Source organism: Pithys albifrons, chromosome 9 (genome assembly GCF_047495875.1).
Source record: "Pithys albifrons albifrons isolate INPA30051 chromosome 9, PitAlb_v1, whole genome shotgun sequence".
In the NCBI taxonomy this organism is placed as follows: domain Eukaryota; kingdom Metazoa; phylum Chordata; class Aves; order Passeriformes; family Thamnophilidae; genus Pithys; species Pithys albifrons.
Genome location: NC_092466.1, coordinates 22,089,940 through 22,116,322, shown reverse-complemented (window position 1 = coordinate 22,116,322; position 26,383 = coordinate 22,089,940). Strand labels below are relative to the sequence as shown.

The 26,383-nt window shown below is 41.3% G+C and overlaps 1 protein-coding gene across 2 annotated transcripts in view; it reads right to left on the bottom strand.

The window, feature by feature from the left end:
• Positions 1-26,383, bottom strand: part of ZSWIM8 (zinc finger SWIM-type containing 8) — a 54,873-nt gene that overhangs the window by 15,194 nt on the left and 13,296 nt on the right. For both annotated transcript variants that reach the window (XM_071564231.1, XM_071564230.1), the window contains exons 2-13: positions 23,479-23,632; positions 22,229-22,323; positions 15,612-15,784; positions 13,803-13,910; positions 10,961-11,042; positions 9,068-9,188; positions 8,509-8,710; positions 7,479-7,654; positions 4,111-5,119; positions 2,930-3,061; positions 1,944-2,123; positions 512-695 (exon numbers count right to left, since the gene is read on the bottom strand). In XM_071564231.1, the coding sequence (XP_071420332.1) occupies positions 512-695; positions 1,944-2,123; positions 2,930-3,061; positions 4,111-5,119; positions 7,479-7,654; positions 8,509-8,710; positions 9,068-9,188; positions 10,961-11,042; positions 13,803-13,910; positions 15,612-15,784; positions 22,229-22,323; positions 23,479-23,632 (2,616 nt within the window). The remainder of the gene's footprint in view (positions 1-511; positions 696-1,943; positions 2,124-2,929; positions 3,062-4,110; positions 5,120-7,478; positions 7,655-8,508; positions 8,711-9,067; positions 9,189-10,960; positions 11,043-13,802; positions 13,911-15,611; positions 15,785-22,228; positions 22,324-23,478; positions 23,633-26,383) is intronic.

The following is a 26,383-nucleotide window of genomic DNA, read 5'->3' as shown; positions in this document are numbered from 1 at the left end:
CAAAAGACATTTCTGAGAGCTTTCTGAATTTGCACACTTTCTGTGGCCCTGTTCCTAGCTTAGACCACAGCACCTTATGGTTTGTTCTTTTTTTTTTTTCATTTCTCTCTCTAACCTCAGAAGGCTCCAAACCAGGCAGGTATATTGCCAAGTCAGTCTTCTAACCCCAGGTTGTTGTGTTCTTTTTTTAAATACTAAGTTTTATATTAGCTTCCTCTTAATACAAACAGCATAAGAGCAGAAAAGTCAGTCATTTGTAACTACTTTACAAGCACCCACAGAGTGCTGAAATGTGGTGACTGTCCAGTTGTTTTCAAATGTAAGCAGAAGAAGAAACAGTTCCACCAAGGAACAAAGTACTTCTAAAGCAACATGAAGGGAAGTGCAAACAACAGTGTGTGAATAAAGATTAGGTTGTACTTATACAGAAGACAGTTTCCCTTTGAAAATTCCTCAAGACCTGGCATCTCAGAATATGCCCTGCACACACTCAGGCCAATGCAGTCAGTACCTGGAGTGCACAGGACATCAAATATAAAGCTTGCCAACATCAGAGGCAGGACAGGACGGTAATCACATAATGTCCCTTCTCGCAGTTCTTCAGCTCTTCCTCGAATAGTGTTCATCTCATTGGTGCCCAAGGGAATCTTCTTCAAGAGGGCTGCAATCTCAGATTCCTGATAAGCCAGCTTCACCTGGTAGTATCCACAAGGAAACAGAAGAAACTGTCAATAGCAGAGGCCCTGTGGGTGGCAGATCATTTGTCCCTACACATTAGAGCACCTCTCCTCTTAGCAGCATAGCATATCATTCTTTCCACAATGAAAACAGGTTTTCAAATGTAGTAACAGCCTTGCTTCATATTTATACACAAAATTTTTTACTCAGGTTATCACTCTAGCTGTATACAGAAAAAATGTGTCAGCTTTCCTAGGAACATCATCAGAAGTGTCTGACTGGATAAGCCAGTGGAAAGAAAACGTGATTTCTCATACTTGTGTGAAGAAAGGATACTATATTAGTTCAAGACAACAGAGACTGATTAGCAGAAGGGGCATAGGGTAGTAGCACACATGCCATCAGGATGAAGACATTTCACTACTTTATGCCTGTGTTTTCTCCGTTCTTAATATGTGAAAGTAATTGTTTTCTTTTAGATAGCAAGTGGCTGCCAATCCCACAATCTTCTGATCAGACCTTAAGAAGTACAGATAATTAGTGTAACAAGTGTAGTTGGTGGATATCTAGCAACACTACACACCTCGAGGGACTGAACAATGCTGCAATGAAAATCAAGATGGCTGCAAATCACACAGACAAGGTCTTAACTGGACACTTCTTTTTCCTAAAGACAATGCCTAATAGTAATCAAGGAGTGTCCAAAATAATATCCACAGTGCACATGCTCACTTGCCAATGAATGAGGTATCAGCAAGAGCAACAATTTTCAAACATGTATCAATCACACCAATGCATCCTAAGAAAAAAGTTTTAACAAAATTCTCTAATGCAAATATGGACAAATATGGGTATTTACAAACAGCTTTAATTTCCCCAGATTAGTGAGGTAAACTGGGAATGTATTTATGATAAGAAATAAGCTGTTCTAATCAGAGTAATATAGTCATAAAAGATTCTGTACTCATTTAATTTTCAGGCCTATAGCTTCATGTGAAATCAAAGACCTGTTGGCACATGAGGTCTGAGCTTCCTATCAGTGAAGGTAACAACAGCTGAAGTGGTATTTCCAATCATTTTTCTGGCAGATCAACATGTGCTAGTTGGATGTGCACCCAATTTATTTAGTCCCACTGCAATCCATTTTAAGTAAACATGTAAAAGCATAACGAAGCTTCAGGAGTTGAAATGGAAACCACATGAGCAAATGCATTCCAGCAGAACAATGCTGTTAATGGATACTGCTTTTTTGAGATAATTCATACCTCCAGAGCCTTTGTAGAGGCAGGTGGTCTTTGCAGCTCCAGAGCAAACATTCCTATTCGAAAGGCCAAGTTGTGGTACTCCAGACGCTCACTCAGCACAGTCAGCAAGAAAGCAGCTTTAGACAAGGTGTTGGTTGCCATCCACGTCTGCTTGCTGGTTGATACCTTGTTCTTTTTGCCCTGTTTGAGGAAGAATTTGTCACAGGACCCATTCCTAAACATCCCAAATGACTCTGTGTTTGCCCCCCTATTATTCACAGTAATTAGCAGAGAGAAGAAAGAATAAAATACATTTAAATTTTATTCCCTTTGCTGAGGAATCTCAAATTCCAGTGGTTACTGTTGAACATTGCTTCCCCTATGCCACCTCAGCACAACACTGCAGAAGAACTGGCCTCTGGATAAGACACATATTCACTATTGTATTGATGCTGTGCAGGCCTGTCCCTTTCAATGGAACCCTTCCATACAACAAACACTGCTTAGTGTCACTATGAGTGATTTTCCAGAAGTTTATGCTTATTTCTTTGCTCTCCAGCACAACTACTAACATAACTTCTTATGGCTGCTGTACAACCTCATAGCACACAGTAGCAGGTATCTCCAAAACAAAATACCATTTGAAGGTATGTTAAATACAGTGCTTTGTTTGACCGATTTAAAATAGATTCCTAAAAGTGCTGCAGCTTTTAACAGACAAACCAAGCTGCTCTCTGAAGCGTAAGGACAGTGAAGCAGTTTTTAACTAATCTCAAGTTTCTGAGGACTTCAAGTCCTGATAAAAGGCCTCTCATTTTCTTTCTCCCTTTTATTCACAAACACACACAGAGTGATAAGGCACAGTAATGACATGCAGAGTTCAATGCAGAGGAAGCATCAGTGAAGGGCCCTGAATCACAGCACTGCTAGGAACGTTGTTGTATTCACTCCACATGTTCCTTCTACCTTACCCTCCAGCTCCAAAACTAGACAAGCTCGCTCTCTACCTTAGTTGGTGGCTGCTCCACTTTGAGATCTGGAGGGTTGGCCAGTAGATCCCTGGCAAGCTCTACAGTTAACCGGCAAGCTTCGTTACTGTATCCGTGCGCATACAGGGCCTCGGCACAGGCAAACAGGATCTGCAAGGAAGAACAGGTGGTCATATTCAAATTTCCCCAGCCTGGAGTAAGTCTACTCAAACCACTTGTCACAAAGACTGCAAACACAGTTCAAGATTAACTTCAGCAGCAGAGTTCTCCTTGCCTTCACCTTCCCCACCAGTCCTTGAAGTACTCCCCTAAAACACCTTTACTTCCATGATTAAGTCCCATTCTCCCTTCAAGTGCTATAAGAGATCAGAGAATAACTAAAAACAAAACCTAAAACCCAAACTGACTGTAACTGTTTCAGGGAACCAGAAATTATTCTGAGTTTGAAGGGACCCACTAGGGTCAAAGTCCAACTCCTGGCCCTACACAGGACACCCCAAGAATCACACCATGTGCCCAAGAGCATTGTCCAAATGCTGCTTAACTCTGCCAGGCTTGCTGCCATGACCACTTCTATGGGGAGCCTGTTCCAGTGCCCAACCACCCTCTGGATGAAGAGCCTGATGGGTGAAGAGTCCTAGTATCTAACCCAAGCTTGTTCTGACACAACTTCATGCTATTTCCATGCATGTCCATTCTGCTGCTTGCTCACAGAGCTACAAGCTCTAAATATATTTTGTGGTTATTATAGGAATCTGACACAGGCTATTTATATTGCCTCTCCAGAGAATTTCTGCTTACATGGTTGGCTTTACATTATTCTTGCTGAGCATGTCTCAGACTTACTTATTTTTAATTCCAGTTCCATTTTGCTGTTTCCAAGGGTGAGACTACATAAAAAGCACACACTATTTTGTGTGTGTTTGTAAATCCTGGAGTGTGAGATAGGACTAGCTAAGACTGGGACACAATTGCAGTTAGCACAGACACAGGGAGTCAAGCTTGTGGGAGACAGATGTATGCTACCACTGCATTAAGACTGTAGATACCTTATGATACAATGGGTTACAAGGACATTATAATTAAGCACTTGATTTAACCACATGCTAGGTTAAACATGACAGCTGGGAGGGTGACGAGACCATGATTTACACAATACATAAAACACAACACAGTGTTTTCAACTAGGTTCAGCTCACCTCCATCCGGTTCTCTTGCTCCAGAGGCTTTATACCAGCAAATATATCCTGCTCCTCTTCATTTCCCCCTTCAGCTTTGTCATCATCTTCCTTGGCTACCTCCTGTGGATTCAGGTAGTACACCTGGTAATCATCTTCCTCTTCTCCATCATCCCCTCCCCCCACTGCACCGTTCTCTCCCATTTCTTCTGGCTTCAGGCTCACACCTCCAGTGTTCTCATCTGCAGAAGGCAGGTCATCATCACCACTACCCCTCTCCCCCACAGGATCTTTTGGCGATTTCTTGGCCATGGAGCTGCTCCTGACAGTGGGCTCGGGTCCCTCAGAGAAGTACACCCCTCCATCCTCCTCAAAGGCATCCCTGTAGCTCCTGCTCAGTGGGCTTTCTGTAAAACTGAAGGTGTTGCTGGCTTCTGCTCCCAGCGCCAAGCTGCTGTCATCCAGGCTCATCTCTGCCAAGTCTGGCTCCAGAGAACTGTCTTCACTGCTCATGCGTCGTTTCCCACTATGTTTACTGGTCAAGCCTTTGCTCACTGGCAACTTTGCTTTGCCCACTGCAGTCTTATATACAGCTTTATCCCCTTCTGCTGACAGTCGTCTCAGAACCCTCTGGGGCGTTTCAGAGACAACTTTGCGCTTCCCCGTAAGTTCCTTTGGACGAACCGCTGGCTCCTGGGGCGAGGGTCGCAGCCTGTCCCCGGGCTGCAGGCACGGTCCCCCAGACTCCTGTCCAAGAGCTCTACCAGCCTCACTGGCAGTTTCTGAACACTGCAACCGGCAGCTCCTCTGCTGGATGGCCTTCACCCAACAGAATGAGTTCTTCTTGTCAGTGCTGCTATATGTAATCCCAGGAATGGGATAAGCTTCCTCCCAGTTGAAGTAACAGGCTTCCACAGCTGGCTTGAAACCTTGGAAGAGCTTCTCCAGTGATTTCTTGTGCTGACCCCTCTTAACATTATCTATGACTTTCAGCTGCCACTGTCTGAGCTGTGAGCAAAGGTCCCTGCGCCTAAGAGAAGTAAAAGGACAGGTTAGGAAGCAAACAAAAAAAGAACTTGGAACAAACTGTTACTCAACCCACAAAACACCTCCTTCCTTTGGCCAGAAACATCTCTTCTGCTGAATTATGTACAGGCAGCCTAACAGGTGTATTAACAATCAAGTCCTAGAGAGGTCCATGATACAGAAACAAAATGGGAACACCACCAACATGAAAGCACAATACAAACTGCAAGGTTTAAAAATTAAATAGTCTGCCCTGTTTGCTTATCTGCCCTAAATAAGGTGTTAGTGATGTGAGCCTCAGCAACCTGAGACCAATGAGAACCATGGGTAATTGTTCCTGGAAACACTCAAAAACAGTTTGCAGCAGCTGGGAAACTGCCCTGTGCATAACTCCAGTCACGACATTCACAAGTATAACCTAAACAGCCTGCACAGGAAAGCACAGTGGCAAACAGGAACGACTAATCTGTCTCACAGACACTTACCTCTTTACCCTGATGTGCCTATATAGAGCCCAACAATTTAATTTAGGCTGTAGCAGGCTGTCCTCAGGAGAATAAACTTGCAAAACATAGGCACAGAACAAGCAAGACAATAATAACTGATGTTCAAATAACTTTGAGGAAGAATCAAGCTGGTAGGGCTATATAAACTTAAATTACACAGCAGTTAGTTCCATGCCCCACATTACCATAGAAAGAACAAAACAGTTCTGCATTTCCCAGCTCCAAGTCTCACATAGAGCCTAAGCACATGAGAAAAACAGTCAAAATGGATTGGTGATCTAATTCAAAGAGAGGAAAAGACATTTCTAGAAACTGCACCAGGTGTCTCAATCATCTTGTTTCTGACACAGATTTCAGACATCTGAGGTACAATCCCAACACTTCAATCAAAGAAGAAACCAAAAAAAATTGAAAAAATGGGGTGACCCAATTTAGGTGCAAAGGGTGTTAGGACAAAAGTGACTAAACAAAATGGACTACTTATATGTGTACACTCAAGAAATTAATTAACATGGGAGTAGACTAGCAGGGCTTAATCAAGGAGAAAATTTTCAGAGGGAAGAGAAGGAACAAGTATACTCAGGAAAGGTAACATAAGGGTGAGAGCCTGCAATGTCTCCTTATGATTCTCTGGGAAGTATAGGAAGGACAAGCAGAAAAGAGTTCTTGGAGACTGTTCAAACACCAAGAAAATAGATAATCAAGCAGAAGCATTTCAATTATTCATTGGCTCAAGGAGGAGACCTGAGCAAATTCGAACTGTGTCAAATGACTCAAATTAGAACATACATAGAACAACTTCATACTTCATTAATGGCCAAAATCCTTCATGTTTTTTCTGTGTGATTTGTTTGATGTTTGTGTTTATTTTAAGTCTCATTCCCAGTTTCCTACAGTTTTTGATTTGTCTTCAACTCCTATATTTAGCCACCTCATGTTGTAAACTGTACAAGACAGAAACTGCATCCATTTTAGTGTCCTTGATGTACCTTACATAGATAGGGCATTTTATGATTCTGTGATTTCTGTGATTGTTGTTACACAACAATTCACAGAAGGCAAAGCATGTTAATGTGGAATTGTATTGAAAATACCATCTTGTATTCAATTGTTCTGAGAAACTTTTCCTGAAAATTTATAGCACAAGAAAAATAATCCAATACATTTTACACACCACACTTCACAGACAGGATGTACAAAACAAACTATCGCAATGTCAACCACAGTATGTCAATATGACTTCTCAGTTCCTCTTCTGCTATTCCACTGGTGCTAAATAAAGATGGCAGTGATTTATCAAGGCACAACATGGTTTAGAAATCTGCAAAAGCCACACAATTTTTTTCTCAGACAACTGAAAACACTGACTGAAAACTCATACACTGGTGACACTGTTTACCAATACACTGCAGAGAATAAATTCCCTCAGAGCACAGAAAGCAAGAATCAGCTCATCCTGAAATAGACAACAGTGAATGACTGGGCCTGAAGAGAAATCCACCAAACTGCTGAATGGTTAAATACAGAAACAATTAAAATTAATTGGTAGCTCGTGCTATCATTCAAACAAATGTTCTCCACCGGGATACTACAATGCAGAATTACATCCATATGTAAAAAAGGAGTCTCAGAAAACAAATTATTCAGACTACTTGATGTTGCTAAAAGTAAGCAGCAATAGCAATTAAAGTAATTACAGTGCTTTGAATCTTACAAAGAACATAGTCCAGAAGGACTAAAGGTTGAACAGGTAATGAGGTAATGGTACAAACACAGGAAATCTACAGGATAAAACTCTTGAGTGTGCTTGAGTACTACAGAAATTGAAGAGAGACAGGATCTGATTCTGGGACTTACCTCTGTGGACTAATAGTTGGGTCAAGCACAGCCAGCCTCCAGAGAACCACCATCTCATCACACATACTTGCACAAGCATGAGCAGCCACCTCTGACTGGCCGTTGCTGCGCCCTGTGTGCCCGCTGGCGCTGCTGTGTGACGCAGATGTTCGCACACTGTACCACCAGCCAGTTATCTGTGGGAGAAACAATTCAGTGCAGCTGTGCTGGGGCCAACATCTCATTCCCTGCTCTCACTTAATCTCATGATCACAAGGAAATGGGATCTGTAGTTAGTACCATGTTTTCATTTGACTCCAAAATAACTATGACCCTTAAAGCAGTATTGGTCTGTGAGAACTAAGGGCCTCTCAAGATTTCCCTGGTTAGAAGGCACATGCCCACAGAACAAACCACTCACAGGAGGTTCACTTACTAGAGGCCTTCACATTTGGAGGAAAAGAGAGAACAAATGTGATAAAGGAAGCATTTCCTTTCTCCTGCTCAAAGCTGAGGTATGCGATGGAGCAAAAAGGAAACTTACACCACAATTTATATTACAGACTGAGATCAGTGTCCTGAACTGTCAAAGGAAACCTTTTTCCTAATAAAATTTTTAAAAATATAAAAAAATTGTTACTTAAATCCACCCAAAGGTATATTCCACAAAGATAACAAAGAGAATCTGAGATTCCATCACACAACATATATCTTTAGATTTTATCAAAATGGCAGCTCATGTGTGACTTTTTTGTATTAAAAAACCCCACAACATAAAAAAATCACCCGCACTGGGCAAAAATCAAATCAAATATGCTGAACAAAAGAAATCAGACTCTACATATTCATGTGAGAAGGACTGAGGCATTTAGGGAATATAATTAAATCAGAACAACAGCAACCTGTAACATTTTAGCATGGAGAAGCACATGCCCAGAATGCATACAGACTACTAAAAATTGTATTCCATGGATTGTACAGATGCATCAGTTACTGGCTCTGCCCTGGTTCCCCAGAATTTCCCTGTCCCAGAGCAAAGAGACGTGAATACCTGCTCATAGTTGAGACATTGGTCAGTCAGAATCTCCAGCAAAGGAGCTGCATTGCTGTCCCGTCTCTTAAACATCTCCCGCACAATGGAAAGCAAGTTCCAGATTCCTTCAGGCTCTCTTCCTCGCAGGGGACGCAGGAGACAGGCCCACTCTGCAGCAGCTGGTGGCTCCGTGGAAGACAGATACATTGAATTCACATCACTGTAGGTAAAACAGAAGAACAAGGATGAGAAAAAATTAAATCAAGCACAGTCATATAAAATCCTGAGAAAATCCTGAAGAAATATATTTGCCCCTTCAATGGGAGAGCCACACATAACCTAAAAGACTGAATGCATAATGAGCCTAAGAACACCACACTAGCAAAACACTGTGCAAATACAGTCTTTTCTACGGAAATAACACTAGACAAGCTATGCAAAAATACACTCCAGAAGAGTGACTGTGAAACAGAGCATCCTTCAGTCCAAGGCATTTCATAAGCATACAGGCTATACAGTGAATGAGCTTACAGATTACATGAATATCATATTTTCCCTTCAGGGGGAAACAGTTTACCTGAAAACAACAGGAGAGGGTCCACAGAATTTATGAAGGGTTTTCTTTATGTTGTCACTCAGAGTAGATTCATCTAAGTACCAGGTGCTTTGATCTGATGCAGAAGGTCCAGCAGTGGGATCTTACGAAAGAAAAACACATTTACAGTCTGCAGGCTTTGAAGATATTTTACTCTGTATACTCAAGTACAGAGTTTATAGGGAGTACACAGGCAGTGCTACTCAGTTTATTTCATCCATTGCTGAACACTCTATTCAGAATTATCTTGAAATGCTACCATAACATTACCTTCACCAGTGACAACACTAAATATGGCTGGCATGCTGAATGGCAGCACTACAACCTGTGAGACTAGGAGAAATTCAAGGACTGTGCCAACAGAACCCTCACCAAATTCATTGAGAAAAATACACACTTCTGTACCTGGGACAGAAAACCCCATGCATCAGTACAGATGGAAAACCAAATGGCTGAGTAGCTGATAGGGCTTGGTGATTATGGCAGATGCCAAGCTGAACATAAAGCAATGGCAAACTTTCACTGAAAACACAGAACAGAAAACAAGATTTGCAAACTGGGCTATACTAAGAGAAGCAAGGCTAGCAGACTTAAGGAGCTCAGTTCATCCCCTCTACCTGAAACGGGTCAAGTTATATGTGGGATATTGTATCCATTTTTGGGTCTCCCAGTCCAGAAATGATGCTGAGAAACCACAGAGTGTAGGGAAGTGATCGTGTCCCTGTATTTGTCACTGGTGAGGCTGTATCTTGAGTACTGTGTCCAGTACTCAGCCTTCAATAAGGACAGTGAGGTGCTGGAGCAAGTCCAGAGATGGGTAACAGAGCTGGGGAAGGGTATAAAGGGTTAAGCCCCATATGGAGCAACAGTTGGAGCTGGGGTTGTTCAGGCTGCAGAAGAGAAGGCTCAAGGGAGACCTTATCATTCTCTACAACCACCTGAAAGGAGGCTGTAGCCAGGTGGGGGTCAGCCTCTTCTGCAGGCAGCTCACAACAGGACAAGAGGACACAGCCTCAAGCTGTGCCAGGCAAGGTTTAGGTTGGACATTAGGAGGAATTTCTTCACAGAAAGTATGATTAACCATTGAACTAGGCTGGCCAGGAAGGTGATGGAGTCACACTCTCTGTAGGTATTTAAGAAAAGACTGGACGTGGCACTTAGTGCCATGGTCTAGTTGACATGGTGGTGTTCAGTCATAGGCTGAAGGGGATGATCTCAGAGTCAGCTTCATTGATTCTGTGATATAAGTGAAAGGAGAATAGAGATAACTGGGGGCACAAAGGACATGATCTATGAAGTGAGACTGAGGAAGATAAGCCAATTTCATCTAAAAAAGGAGAGTGTGAGGAATGATCATTAACAGCCTACAACTACTTGGAACTAAAACACAATGGAAACTCTTCTCTGTACTAGAAGAGAATAAAAAAGGATATTCACACAGGACACTAGGAAAAAATTCTTGATCAAAAGGGTAATGCAGCAATTAAACAGGAATGCTCTAACACCTCTGGTAACCAAGACTTGGCTAAACTAGCCCAAGTCACTGCTAACCCAATCCAGTGTTGCGAACAGTCCTGTTTCAAGTAGAAACTTGGAGAGGTCCCCTCCAATCAACATTGCCAGGAGTCAATAATTAACACCGAAATAAAAAGAAAAACACTTTGTTAGAAAGGTGCATTGCCTGATGCTGCCTTCCTCTGCCAACACTCTGACACACCCAAGACACCAGCAATTGCCTATACTCAACCCTTTTCCTTAACCTCCACCTGTAGTTCAAGCCACAAAGTAACAGATCAGTTCAGAAACCTGAAGCAGTGGAAATACATCTTCTTCCTATTTGTGACACAGATTACTGAAAAAGGATGTATTAGTTACCTGGGGCTCCACATACTGTGTTGATGGCAGTGGACTGAGAAGACAGCAGCTCATCCAGCAAGCGCTGAGCTGTTGGAAGAATCTGAAAACACGAAGCAAACCTTCAATATACACAGTATGGCTTGTCCTGATACATACACCCACCTAAAGATCACGACTGAAGCACTGGTAATTTCAGAAGTATCGAATACACAGTGCTAAGTTTTCAGAAAGGACGACAGAGGGTGCTAGAGATCACACAATGGCAACCACGTGTCACTCTTCTTTCTCAAAGCCAACACCTTGCCCGGCTCACTTCCTGCGGTCACCCTCTAAGTAAACAAAAGCATCCCAGATTATTAGCTCCTGTCTCATTTCTTGAGGAATAAGTGCTCACAGAGAGTGATACTGTAGCTAATTTTGAGAGAGGGGGAAGTCACTGCAGTCAAGGTCACCATTTTCCTGCACTTTTATTTCCTGTTCCTAAATTATTTCTCTAAAACCCAAGCAAAGTATAAAATACATCTACACATAACTTTTGGGGCAGACTTTAGCTTATTTACCATCTTGTTAACAAGAGAACTCAATAATAACCTAATGTAATTTCAGCACTACACTAATTACAGCTTCTGAACAGCTCAGAGCATAAGCAGAGAAGGCTCACACCTGACTGGAAAATCCTATGCAGCTATACCCTTGACATGCTATTTTTGAAATAAACATGCACAGTAGAAAGAGCTTTTTCCCAAACAAGGTCTGGACAAACTGAAGATCCATTTAGCCTTTAGCATGCACACATAAACATGTAAATTGTTAATCCATATAGCTAGGATTTAAATGACTTGCATCAGAATATCTGATAACCCTCACCTCTCTCTGCACAGCAGCTGAGGTCTTACTTGCAAAGCAAGGCACATTTAGTACATCCGTATTTGCAAATAATACAGATCCATCTCAACCAGATGGCAGATACAAATGCTTCAGAAGGATATTTTACATCTCAATCACTTGAAGAAACAAGCTCAGCATTAAGCAATTCTTCTACCCTTTTTCCACAACTACATATGTCAAGTCACTGCAAAGCAGAAAAGTCACAGGTCTAGGCAATGTCACACCTTAAGGTTGAAGTATCAGAGACCTGCAGCGACTCCTTCAGGCATTTTTGCCAAGATATTCCTATTTAATTGGAACAGTACCGGCTTCATGAGTGGAAGCAGCTCTTGGGCAAACAACTAGTTAAGAAATTTCAGCTGTTCAGGATCACTTTCTTTTCCACAGATACATTAAACACTTCCTACGCAGATTTTGAAAAACATCTTATCTAGCTGAATTCCCACAGACCACCAGCATCTTACACCTGAAAGTAATTCAGCATTCTATTACTATACCATGTCATTTACAAACTGGAAAGAAGGATAAAACAGAATCATGTGTACAGCCTACTCTAATTCTACATTTTGTAGTCAAAATATGGGGTCCCAAGGTATCAGAGTATCTACCTCCACCCAGAAATCTTGAAAACCAGGAATAAGACTGTTGAAACAGTTCGGAGTGTGCCTTGCCTTTTTCAAAGGAATTACACAACACAGGTTAAGACATATCAGGCAATAAAACCCACACTTTTGTGTTGGGCAGCATCCATCAGACTACGTGACAAAACAGCAATAATTAATTAATCCAGATGTTCCTGGTGCACAACTGACATGACCAAAGGAGAAATAAACATTGCAGAAAGGAGCAAAGAATATTTGAAAGCAAACAACTCGTGCCATTCAAGAAACAATTACCACCAAGATACATTAGTTGCCTGAAAGCAGCCTTTCAAAACCCTCCTCTATTAAGCACCAGACTATGTGCCATTAAGATCAGTCTTTACTGAGAGAAGTTAAGCCTGTTACATAACGCAGCAAGAAGCACATGCTAGTGGTGCTCATTTTTCAGCAACAAAAAAGCAGTATTTTTATTTCACTTTTGTATTATACAATTCCTCTATTTCTTCTCATAAGAAGATTAGCATTTCTGAAGGAAATTCAGAGGACATTTTAGCAATAGAATGTCTTAGTGTCCAAAACACAGCACCATAATATGAATTGTAGGCACATGCTGCCAGTAATCTAACTCCGACTTAAGAGGAGTGCATTATAAATGCACTACTGAAATGTGACAGATACCCATGCAGGTCAGTTTTTCTCAATCTCCTTTAGTTGAACCAGCATAAAAAAATCGTCAAGATCTCATATTTTTTAAGCAGACATTTCACAGTCAATTTGGTAATCCTGTGCATTTTGTGCAAACATTTTAGGCAGATGATATAAATGACCTGAACTTGAACAACACAGATATATCCGAGGAGTAAGAGAGCAGACCTTGCCTTGACTAACAAGATTTCCTGTCTATTACCTTCCAAATGATTCTTATGCATCATCAGGAAGCTGCACTGGGCAGTCCATCACCAGGTGGTTGCAGTATAAGCTGCCCACTTAAAGCATATACAATACTTTCCTGGGTAGTCTTCTCCACTTAGCTAACCAAACATACAAACCAAAGAAACAACCTGATTTGGGCTGACCTCAGTTTTCCACAATCATGCATTTATTTATTGCATTTGATCTTCCACTGATTCAAATAGCCAACACTCTTCTTTCTCCTTTTAAAGACACTTCCAATCTTTTAGTTGGCAATAGACAATTGTCAAATAATAGAACAGCAAATCCAAAAAGAGCAAGAACTGAATGCCTTCCCTGCAGCTCAAACTGAATAGCATGACTCGTTATCTTGCAACAACAGGTATCGTATAAATTGACCCAGAACAAAGATAACTGAATTTAACCAAAACTCAGTCATTTCAACTGTCCCCACTCACCTGTTGTGGAAGTTCACTGATTAGGTACTGAGCAAATTTTTGCAATTGATCTCTTTGTAGCCGAGACAGAGACTCAGAAACAGGTGCCCGTAAGCACACTGCAGAGGCCTGAAAGAGAAAACATTAACAGGGCTGACTTAACCAAGCCATGTCCACCAGAAGGACAAAGGGCCATGAACAGCAGTTGACACATAACATGCTTGGTCTTGATGGCCGATTATTTTTTTCTCTGAAATTATGTGGTGTGCTGCAGATAAGATGCAAATAAGCTGTCTAGGCTTTACAAAAACAGTTTTTAAGAGGTTTTTTCCAAGGAAACTGCTTTAGCAGCTGTGCTTAAGATCTGTTGTTGCTAGCAATTGCACAAATACTGGCAGAGATTTCACAAACAAATCTAAAATAGGACATTTTTCCTTAAGCTTCTGGCAAACCAACCAGCTCTGTGGGGGACTGTTTCACAGAATCAAAACCACCTCATTTATTTCATTAGAGTTTTTGAATTCAGGCTTAAAATCAGTCTCTTTCCATATCTTACAACAACTTAGATTATAAAAAACCTCATTAGTTTCTTTTCACTTTTTTATAGTAAAAAAATACCCTACTTAAAATTTCAACTGTAAACAGGCAAAGCAGTTTCATATTAAAGATATTTCTGATATTGTCTTGTCTACACAGAATAATATACCCTGGTTGCTGGTGCCAGCAGGCAGTTTATAAAAACATGAAAATCCTTTTGCTATTATTTTTCAGGTGAAGAAAGGACTGGAGGGAAAAGAATAATTTTTATTTTACACAGGGTCCAAACTTTCTGAGTGTAATACAAATGAAAATTTGTTTTCTATCATCACTCTCCATTGTCACCTTTTATAACTCAAACTAGTAAATCAAAGCAGAACCCATTTTTTCGCTGACTCTCTAGTCCTAAGTATAGACAGTATACCAATATTCTGATGATTTCACAAGAGTATCAATTTAAGCCAATTATAATTGTCCATTGAGAAATATTAACCAGCTTCAGAGGGTTATTAGCTTTTGTTTAAGAATCTGGATATGACCATAAACATGTTACCTATAAACATTCTGTGACAGCAGAAAATCTTCTGTGCCTTTCAATCATCAAAGCTTAATCCTTCCTTAAGGTGTATTTCTCAGTTTCCCAAAGACAGAGGAAATTAAACTATGAATGCTCAGCTGGTGTATTTCATGTTACTTCTACACATTTTCAACTGAATTTGGTTGGGGTATGAAATGCCTACTTTTTGCTCTACAGATGGCCACACAGAATAAAAGCTGTCATATGAAAACATAACAAAAGCTTAACTGACTTTGAAATCTACAAGTTAAAATTACACTTACCTGCCTCAGGATGTGTTAAAATAAACCAGTGAACATAAAGGCCAACAGTGATCAAAATTACTTTCCATCTGTGCTCTGACCAAACAACATAAAGAGCAAGCTTTCAAATACCATATTTATAATGACTTTTGCTAAGACTAACTATTGGTGACCTTCACTCCTTGCAAAGATGAAGAGGGAATGCATAATTCTAGCATTTAAATGAGGAGCAGGAAGGGACCAAAAGGCACTCAGTATCTACCCTTAGCAATCTGCATGTTATCCAACGACATTCTACAGTGTAATGCCCCAGTCAATTCACTCTGCAGGCTGCAACTATAAGTGCACATTCGCACAACCTGTAACCAGAGTGCCAAAACCAGCTTCCCTACAGAGAGTGTGTGTTGCACAAATGTGCCCCGAGGAGACTCGAGCAGATGCCCAGGGGAGAGCAGAGCCGTGTCCCAGGCCTACGTTGTGGATGCGGAAGAGGCAGAGCGCCACGACGTGGGCACACCACTTGGCCCCAGCCCCGCAGGTGCAGCTGCACGATGTGATCCTGCACCGGTCAAACATCACCGCCACGTTGTACGCGCCCTTGGGTGGCACCATCTGCGGGGGCACCACGGTGGCACTCAGATGGAAACCTGCCAGAATTCAAAAGGCCAGAGTTACTCTGCAGGTACTTGGGAAACAGATCCAGCTAGCATGGAAACCAAGGTATGTGCCATTTAAACACTGAACCAACACATCTCACAACAACATCCATGTAAGGATGGACACAGACCAAGTCTCTAGCACTTGTTTCTTCCCAATCAGTTCTGACTGAATATTAGCAGAGAAGCATAATGTGTTATAAGAGGTGCCAAAATGCCAGCTTTTAATACATTATTTTATTTATTTATATTACTATTTAAAGGAGAAAAGCAGAACTGGATAAAGTCATCACCAAAAAGTGTCAGGATTTGTTCACAGGATCAAAGCTAGACTGTGCATGTTCTAGGCATTCGTTCTGTGCTAACTCTGGCAACAGTGCAGAACAGGCAAGGTGACTTGTTCAGAATTATTTTCAAGTAAACCAATGTTCACATTTTACAGTCAACTAAAGAAGTCACTACTTAATCTGAACACTTAGTTTCACTTTGTGGCTTTAGAAACTACTCATTGCTCATAAATTATGAGCCTCTTTGCAATTTTCTTAATATCTCATTTTTATAAATCATCTACTCAGAAAACAAAAAACCCCTCTTGCTTAGACTGAAATCAATGGAAAAGGGAAATTTCAGATATAAGACTTGAATGAATCCAGCCCCATTAATCAGTGATCACAAATGAATACATTATGAATTTCATCTCGGGCAGGATGACAAAGGACTTTAAAAAGGCTTAGCTTCATGTACCCTCATGTACAGCGCGTACCAGTTGTACTAATAATGCAGCTTCCTGTGGAGATAATGCTCATGCAGAAGCACACATATTAGCAAGAAAAGGCCATCGGGAGCAGGAATCTTCTACTCTTCTTGAAGGTGCCTATCAGCACGAGTATCAGCCTCAGAACCCTTTTGCTAGTCTGGAATTCAGTTTTCCTGAAGCACAGAAAGCACTGAGGGTATCAAAGTCATAATCAAACTTCATTTCAACAGTCTTCCTTAACTGAAAAACTAAGGCTTGGGAGAGATGACTGAAATAGTTTCCTCACCATCAGGAACACGAAGTCCATTCTAAATCCACACTACTAAGTTTTTATTATGATATTGTGAGATCATAATATTGACGGTGTTCAGGAGTGCACGTGACCTACTAAATCAATTCCACTTAAATAATGAGCATCATTTCCTTCTCAGAATATAATCCCTGTACCAATTCAAACTTGCTCTTACCTTGCTTAACCTTTTGTCCTAGTTCAGCAGGAGGGACCAGCTAACCCTGTGTGGGGGTGATCAAAGCTGTGTATTCTACCCCCTCTATTCATTCCCCAAGGTCAATGGGCCATTAGCAGCAGCTGCCCAGGGAGCCATTATCACCTTCACACCCAGCCTGAGGGGGGCGGAGCTGCTAATGGGCCATCAACAGCTCAACACCCCCTGGCTCCCAGAGTTAATCACCCATTGTGTGAGTCCCCGCCCAGGGGGAGGGACTGGGTGCTCCCTGAGGGTACATAAGTGGTGGGTAAGAAGACCTCGGGAACTTCTCATTGGATCCAGAGCAGCAGCAGGACCTTGACAGGAGGAGATCACCGCTCTCGCCCAGACCACAGCCCTCGCCTGCACCAACAGGTTTTTCTTTTCCTTTTCCTCTGAACTTGGGGGAACCACAGGGGTCTCAGCACAAGGGCAAACAAACCCCCCTTGGGTTTGTGCCCCAGGACACTGGGTTATACTGCTGGGGTTTTGTGAGTTGAAAGCAATTTCCCTTGTGTGTCAGTGTTGTTATCGTAATATTATTATTAAATTTTAGCTCTGACTTATAATCTCTCTCATGGTGAGCTCATTTCCCCTGCTGGTTCACCTTTAAACCATCACACCTTTCTATTTCTCCTGTTCACGAGAATGAAAATCCTCCTCCTGATGTAGGTGATTATTTTGATTAGTACACATAATGCTACCCAAATTCTTCAGCCATTTTAACAATAGGAACAGAATCCAAACAAAAGAAGGCATTCATACAAAGTCACTGCGCTGCTTATTTCTAGATACAGCTCTAATTTATGTTCCACACTTGACTAATACAACCTAAACAGTTCAGTGAGTCCTTCCGCTATACTGCAAGTATTTCAGACTAATGCCCTGATTTTCACATAAGCAAATTAAGCATTTCACAAGGTGGAATTGCAGCAATTCTGTTTCACTGCAAAAAAAGAAGTACTCAAAAGGTGTTACAGACTGGATCGCAGCTATCTGCTCTTACCAAGCTCCTGCCACAACATTCTTATTTGTATATGAAGACAGTTAACTGACAACGCAATGAGGGAACAACACTTACAAAAAGAGGCAAAGTTAAGGGCTTTTGCATGACATATCACATGCTTCAAATCAACCTGTAGCTTGAGGAGCATGTCTGACACTGTCACTGCTAATTCAAGGAGCACTGCCCAGTTAATTCTTTTGCAACACCGGTCTTGCTGTACTGAACAACTGTTTGTGGGATGACTCAGGAAACCATACCAGGAAAGAAATCTGAATTATAACTAATGCTTTCTTCTACTAGGAAAAACTACAGAATCATACAATCTTTGAGATTGGAAAATACCTCTAAGATCATCCACTCCAAGTGTTAATGTGGCAGTGCCAGGTTCACCACTAAACCATGTCCCCAAGTGCTACATCTACATGTTTTTTAATGCTTCCAGGGATGATGATTCCATCACTTCCCTGGACAGCTTGCTCCAATGTGTGACCACCCTGTCAAGGAAGAAATTTTTCATAATGTCCAATCTAAACCACCCTGGTGCAACGCCCCGCCAGGCAGTTCTTACCCAGCACACAGTGCACCTATTCAAACCATGAGCAACCAGTTTGTCCAAGAGAATGCTGTGGGAGACAGTGTCATGGGCTTTACTAATGTCCAGGTAGACAATACAAACAACCTTTCCCTCATCCACTAAGCAGGTCACCTTGTCATAGGAGATCAGGTTGGTCAGGCAGGCCCTGCCTTTCATAAACGCAGGACAGCTGGGCCTGACTTCCTGATTGTCCTGCACGGGCAGTGTGATGGCACTCAAGATCATCTGCTCCTTGACCTTCCCTGGCACTGAGGTCAGGCCTGCAGTTCCCCAAATCCTCCTTCCACCCCTTCTGTTGATGGGCTTTATATTTGCTAACATGCCGTCAGCTGGGACCTCTCTAGTTAACCAGGACTGCTGGAAAATGATGGAGAGTGGCTTGGGGAGCTCTTCCAACAGCTCTCTCAGTACCCTTGGGTGTATCCCATTACTCCCCATGGACTTGTCTATGTGGCATAGCAGGTCACTGACCATTTCTTTCTGGATCACAGGGGCTCCATTCTGCTCCCTGTCTCCCAGCTCAGGGGGCTGGGTACCCTGAGGGCAGCTGGTCTTGCTGTTAGAGACTGAGGCAAAGAAGGCATTAAGTACCTCAGCCTTTTTCTCATTCTCTGTCACTGTGTTTCCCCCTGCATCCAATACAGTAGGGAGATTTTCCTTAGCCTGCCTTTTGTTCCTGATGTGTTTGCAAAAACATTTTTGTTGTCTTTAAGGCCAGTAGACAAATTATGTTCTAGCTGTGCTTTGGCTCTTCTAATTTTCTCCCTGCATAAACTCACAAAACCCTTGCAGTTCTCCTGAGCTGACAGTCTCTTCTTCCAAAGGGTTTGGCCAAATGTAAAAGCTGGAATAATCAGCTGCTGCCTAGACTAGGACCTACAAAATACAGATGGTTTCTTTTTCAGTCCATAGCCTATCCTTCTCACTGCTCTAACTCCAAAACTTAATCTTTCAGGAGAATCATCCAAAAGAAACATATGCTCCATGCTGTGTAAAATCCATTTTTCAGAATTTTAGAAGAGCTATGTCAATGTCTTTTGCTTTTAGTGTTTATTTTATCATGAAACTCATTTATCATGAAATTTCAGGTCTGTTTGATCATTTTCTAAGGTCTTATTAGTCCTCACAATTTCAGGTGGTATTGCACAGATTTTAAATACCCCAAGCTACTCAGTCAGCAACTTGAATGAAAAGATTTAAGTGAGCCATGAGATAACAACACCCTCCTAAGAATACTTTCTGCAACACACATTCCCAGATGTCTTCATCGCCATGTGGTAGTTGTGATGCCCTTACAACAATGACAGCAAACACACCTCCGTGCAGAATTTAAAAACTACTTCTCTCACCTTCCCAAGGCCAACAGAAGCAGGAAAACAAGAGCTGAACAAAAGCTTTTATACAGGTAGTAACGCAAGGCTATTTTGGGCACTTGTTTGTTTTAAGCCAAGAACCTCTAAAAAGTGGAGACTTAAAGACACTATTTGAGGAGATGCAAAGCTAGAATCCAAACTGAAGCTGCTGCTGCCTTCCTCAGCTGTTAAAAAGAAATTAAGGCTATGATAGAAAAAAGGTCCCTGAAATCTACAACACACTTGTTTGGTAAAAGCAATAATGTCAGCGCAAGCAGGGGTGGGGATGTGATTGCTACTAAAAGAATGTGCAAGAGAAGGTCTACAAAAACCAATTCTATGTGTATATACAGTAGAACACTCTAAAAAAGCGGTTTTAGAATGCTGTGAAGAGGTGCTACTGTTCAGAAATTACAGATATGTATATGTATGTGGACAAAACTACTAAGATTAATCATTCATGTTTAAAAAATAATCTTAAACTGCAAAGGGAAACGGGACAAAAAGAGCACAAAGCACATGTCAGGCTTTGTCCTATTGATCACACCATCACAATGCACTGCTCAATCCCTCTCCAAATCAAATCCTGTCTCAAGGGCTGCTTCATTTCCTGCATTTGTCAGTATATGAAACTCAAAAACTGCAACCACACACTTTAAAATCATTTGGAGTAGACAACTTAAAATATATACACACTATCTGCGTTTCTGGGCTGCTATTCAAGGGGAAAAAAACAGTCCCTCCATTAGATACAGTTCCTCTACTAAGGAGGAAGCAATCTTACTGTTTAAACAAAGTTTCTTCCTTCCCTTCCACGCACGTAATTGTTTGTCAAGAAGCCCAGTTGCTGTATGTGTACCCATGTATCCCTCAACACCTCCTGTTTTTCTCTCCTCCTCCCCCAAGCACAGGTTTTACACGAATATTCCCAGCCTTTGTTCACATTGCTCTGTTTTCATTGCTTTACACGTCCTCGCCTTTTTAATGTATTACTGAAACAAGTTCTGACCACAGTCTCATTACTGTGCTCTTTTCCACTGTGGAGGTCCCAGGAATTACTGAATTTCAGCCAGTTGCATTTTAACTCATTTTCTCTTTCTCAAACACTTGGCTTTGTGAAGTTTGGCAGATGCCTTAGAGGCCTCTCTCAGCATTTCAGTCCTGACATATGAATGCCCCCAAAGACAGCTTAATCCTATCTAGCTCTATTTCCAAATTGATGTTGATGTTCCAAAATTACTATCTGGTCTCAAGGGCTATCTTCTTTTCTTTTTGCTCTCCCCAAACCTTTATAGTACATCTCTCTTTTATTCTCTTTCTGAGGGTTCTTTACCTAAATTCATTCATTTCACTGGTCACTGAGGATTAAGTATTAGGGGTGTTATTAACTGAACAGTCCCATAGAAGTCTCCATCACTCATCACAGGACAACAAAGGAAATTTCCTGAGTTTCCTCCTTAACATTATACAGCTTTTAATATTATCATTTTTCTTATTAAAACCAGGCTCAGTTCCCACAAGCCAATTAATATTTTATTTCTGGATTGGCATGGCCCACCTTGACATACTAGTATCTTTATTTCACATAATGCCTGCCTGTCAAACAGCTGTCACTGAAAAAGCTAGCTCAATATTCTTCTTTGCTTCAAAGGATTTAATGAAAAATCCAGACTCCAATTCTTTGTATAAGATAAGATTAGCTTCTATAGCCATAAAAAAGAAAAGGAACAAGATAAGGTAGGAAAAGCTGTAAAACCCATTGTCCAACAACAGGGATTTCCGTCTGCCAAAATACTACATGAGCAACTGTACTATTAATACAACTCTTTGTTGTATCAATTAAACGTTGCAAACCTTCTCTGTGCCACACATGCACTTCAGGCAAGGCATCCATTCAATCAGACAACTAAAAAGTCAAGTTCTCTTTAGGAATGAGCAATTTAAGCATTATGGAGACAAAGGCTTCTTATGCTGTGTTTGCAAAACGCTGAGGCAGATTTAGGATCTAACTCTGAGAATATTTCTTGCCTTTCAGTCAGTTTATAGCTGAGCTGACTGATGTGGAACTGAACATAGCATTTAGCTCAACACACTACAAAGAATACATCTGACAGGGAGTTTCAACCAGTATGCCAGAAAAACTTGTCCTGAGACATGACCTTAGCACTGCTATCCCATTGCAGATAGGATTTTGGGAATTTGAAGTATCTAGAGATGCAGAGCTGCCATGTCCTTACCTATCTGGAGAGGGTCTTTGACAGCCCTCACCCGGAACAGCTGCTCCCCTCGCTGGAACTCGTCTGCGCTGCCATTGGCCAAACACGAGTACAATCTGCCAGGGAGAAACACAACGCGTCAAGGTGGGGCTGGTTTTGAGAGACACCACAGTGTTACCGCCTTTGCTGACAGGGCTTTGCAAAAATCCTTACTATCTTTAATACGAAGTCCAGCTCTCTTCTGCCATTTCTACACTACAATTCAACCACAAAGATCACCAGTCTCTTTGTAACTGGGTTTGTGCATAGCCACTGGTATTTTTAGGAATTACAACCTAAGGCTCTGAAATACAAATTCATTCATAGCCTAAGACTAAGCTTTTACATAGAGTATATTTCAAGGTCTAATGTTAGCACACCCCAGTAAAAACTCCTTCTAGAATAATTACCTGCATGCTCACTGAGGTTTTTTTGACACCTGTGCTCATCAGAATAACAGGCATACACAACCAGCTGGCTTGCTCTATTCCCTCACACATGTTCTTAATTCAACAGTTCTGACATTATCTCCCCCATCTGACACCAGAACCTTAGACAAATGGATCCAAGAAATTTCAGGAGGATTCTTTCTAAAAGAGTGCAACATCACTACTTTGCAACAAAACTCTGAATGCAGTCACATGGGTAGGCCTCCTATAGCATAAAGGCTTAAGCAAAGCTTGGAAAAAGGTCTAAAATGACAGATTTTTTTTTGACTTTGTACTCAGACAATTAATGTGGAAACATAATAAATATAGTCATGTGACTGTATGCACTGATTACAGACGCACTTAGCAAATTCTGGTTCTTAGCAAATTAGGTTCTCCTAATTACACCAAGGAAAGGTTTGTACAGCCAGCCCTCCCCAGCAATTTCTGAGCCCAGTTAAAGCTCTGACTCCAGCAACAGATGCAAACTGGAAAGATCACTGTGTAAGACTAACATAAGGACAGAACTCCACAAAGCAGTTATCATCAGGCAAATTAAAGGGTGCGTTTATTCTGCTGTCATTCCCGTACAGAACCTGGACATGCACATGCTCTCCTGGGACACATGCAGGGCAGCCAACCCCAAAGTAAAACCCCCATCGCAGTAATGTATCCATGGATTACAAAAGGCACATGGGAACTGCAGAAGCACCAGATATACAGGACATCAAACAGACAACAATCCTCCTCTAGTGAACAGAGCCTTTTCTTAGGCGTCAATGAAAGAGAAACATTATTCATTACCTGATATCTTCCTCATTTTCTGGGAAACTCCAGAAGGCGATTCGAAGTTGCAGTTGCTCAGGCACTGGAGGATAAACTTTCTCCACTACCTCGAATGGAATGTGAAATGCAACTTGTTTTGCAGACAGTTCCACCAATGGGATCACCAGCCCATCTAGCAAGACAAGAAACAAAATGCAATTAGCCATTCAGAGAACAAAACTTGTGACAGTCTAAAGAGACAGGAGCAGGGAGCTCTTCCTCTTTTGTCTCACCAAGTTCAAGACCATTTTTGACAGTAAAAGGCAGCACAAAAATCTTCTGAAGAACTGCCTCTCAACTTTATCTTTGTTTTCAGGCCCTTAGGGCATGGGCACACAGTCCTAAAAACGAAGTCCTTAGCCAAAAGAGCTTCATTAGCCCAGCAGACTTGAACTTTGTCTCCTGACAAAACTGATAGCATTTAACAAGACTCAAGGCAAGCAAGTATTTTTCACACATTTCTGTTAGAATGTGGTGGCCACACCCTGTGAACTGCAGATTACACAAAGAACTGTTACAGTGTATATGCACAAGTAGTAATGGAAAGGTTATCCAGAAAATTTTAGTACTGACTTTTTTGTTGACATTCAGTATTCAACTATTTACAAGTTTTTTATTTCAATTAGTATTTGTTGGTTTACTCCCTTCACCACCACCACCTTTTATATAATACCTGTCTCTATATTTCAGGTTCTTCACAGAAGCAATTGGGAATTCACATGTTATTGCAGTGCAGACTGTAATTGAGCCCATGAGGATCTTAACTGGAGGCACCAAGAGCTTTATAGGAATACATTTAATCACCACCTTTCTGCCAAACTAACTCCACTTCTTATGTTAAGTCCAGATGAAGATTTCTTATCATCAGGCTATGGGAGCCTTATGTTTCTGCTTTGTTCTGACCTAGATCACAGTTACACAAAATGCCAGACTTGTCTTATCTGCAAGTACCTCACTGCTTTACTGAGATCACTTCCTGATCCATCACTACAGCAGCCTCCGTTCCCTCCATTCCCCTCTTCCAAACCCTGTTCCAAGAGTCTAATTCATTCAGTTTCAGATGTTCGATGTTATGTCTCTTCACCTCCCTAACCAGCTTCTAAAACACCACTGGAAGCCAGAATGTAAACCAATCTGGCCCTCAGCTTTCTGTCCCCACTGGCCTTCAGGCAAGGTATCAAAGGAAAACTTAAGCCCTGATGTCAGTAAGCACTTTCTCACCCTCTGTCCAGAGACACCCTCCAGTCCCAACAGATGGGAGAGAGATCGGATAAGAGGGCTCTGAACGTGCACGCACACAGCAAAGCAGCCAACATCTCCCCAGTACTGACTAGACTTCTCAAATGGAAGGGTTACATAAATATGGAAAGAAAACAGTCTTCAAACATCCACATTTATGACATTTTTATTACAGAGAAATTAGATTCATTAGGCAGCACTCCCTTCTCCCAGACAGAGTCAGTCTTTTAGTGTCAGGGTTGTTTCTCCATCACCAGTGACTTTTACTCTGTTATAGACCCAGTCTCTGGTTTACAGTGCTATAATCCCATTCACAAATGTGAGAGAAACACACTGTAAAATGAACGAAAATGGAAAAATGGAGCACCCCTTTCTCTAGAGCTAGGAAATAAACAAGATTTTGGCAGAAAAGTAATCTCATTTCCACTTCTGACAATCAGAAGGGATGTAAAGCTTTCATCAAGTCACTTAAAACACTACTTTTAATTCATTACTAAAAAAGCACTGGTTTTAATTACTAAAACATAGTTAAATACAAAATAATTTCTGCTGCTACAGCAGTAGATACCACAGAAAGTCCAAATTGAGGTACTTTCATTCTTGAAATTATTCTGAGCAATGAAAGGAGAGGTACTTCTCATGATTTCAACTTCACTTCTCATACAGAGGTACTTAATTCGTCTTTCATTACACAATACTAGAAAAGAGAAAACATCTAAATGACCTCTACAAGGTACAAGACTCAAAAAAGATAGTACCAAGCAAAACACCCGAATATTCTTCTAAGAGCTGCAAGCCTGCAGCCTAGATGGTATTCCCTTTTACAAGGATCTGGTGCTGGGTATGCAGGTTAGATTAGAAATGCTAAAGACAGAGTTGACAAAAAAACAGCAAAGAAAAACACATTCTGCTTATTATTCTATCAATACACCTTAATCTTAAAAGTATTTTACTTTCCTGTTGTGATGGACTAGGACACACATACAAACTGAGTCTCAAAGGTACTAGCAGAGTAGTACCTGCCCTACCACCAGCAGGATGAATATTGTGATCACCCTCCAAGCTCTCCATTACACTCTTTCAAAATAAATTAAACTGGCTGAAGAAAAATACTTTGGCAAGTGTTACAGAAATTACCACTCCTGAGGAAACATTTCTTCCAAGAGGGAAGACATCATGAGCCCTCCTCTCCTGCTCCAGCACAAGTCAGCCAGCTTGATTTTAACAGTTTTACACAGAGAACTAAGGAACAGGCTAGTTTGCATCGAACTCATTAACTGATTCATCAGCTGTGCTGTGTCAGTAGTAATCAGAAATCAGGTGGCCAATTATCTGGCCCATCACCACCCACAGTCAGACATTCAGAGCACACAACTTAGACATCTTCAGAATAAGGTGAAAGTACTAAAGCCTGGCAGGAAGAAAAACAACCCAAAAAGCAACAATCTTACCTACAAGGCCATGTAGCTTTCTAAAATCCTGAATTTACTGTAAGGAAAAAGAGATATCCAAAAAAAAAGTTGAAAATAACTGAGAAGTAGAAAATAATTTTTCAATCATACTGTAAGGGTGAGCAAATTCAAAGCAGCTAATTTGGCATGTGATTAAATGCTAAAATTAAGAAGATAATTGCTCTAAGTTTCAA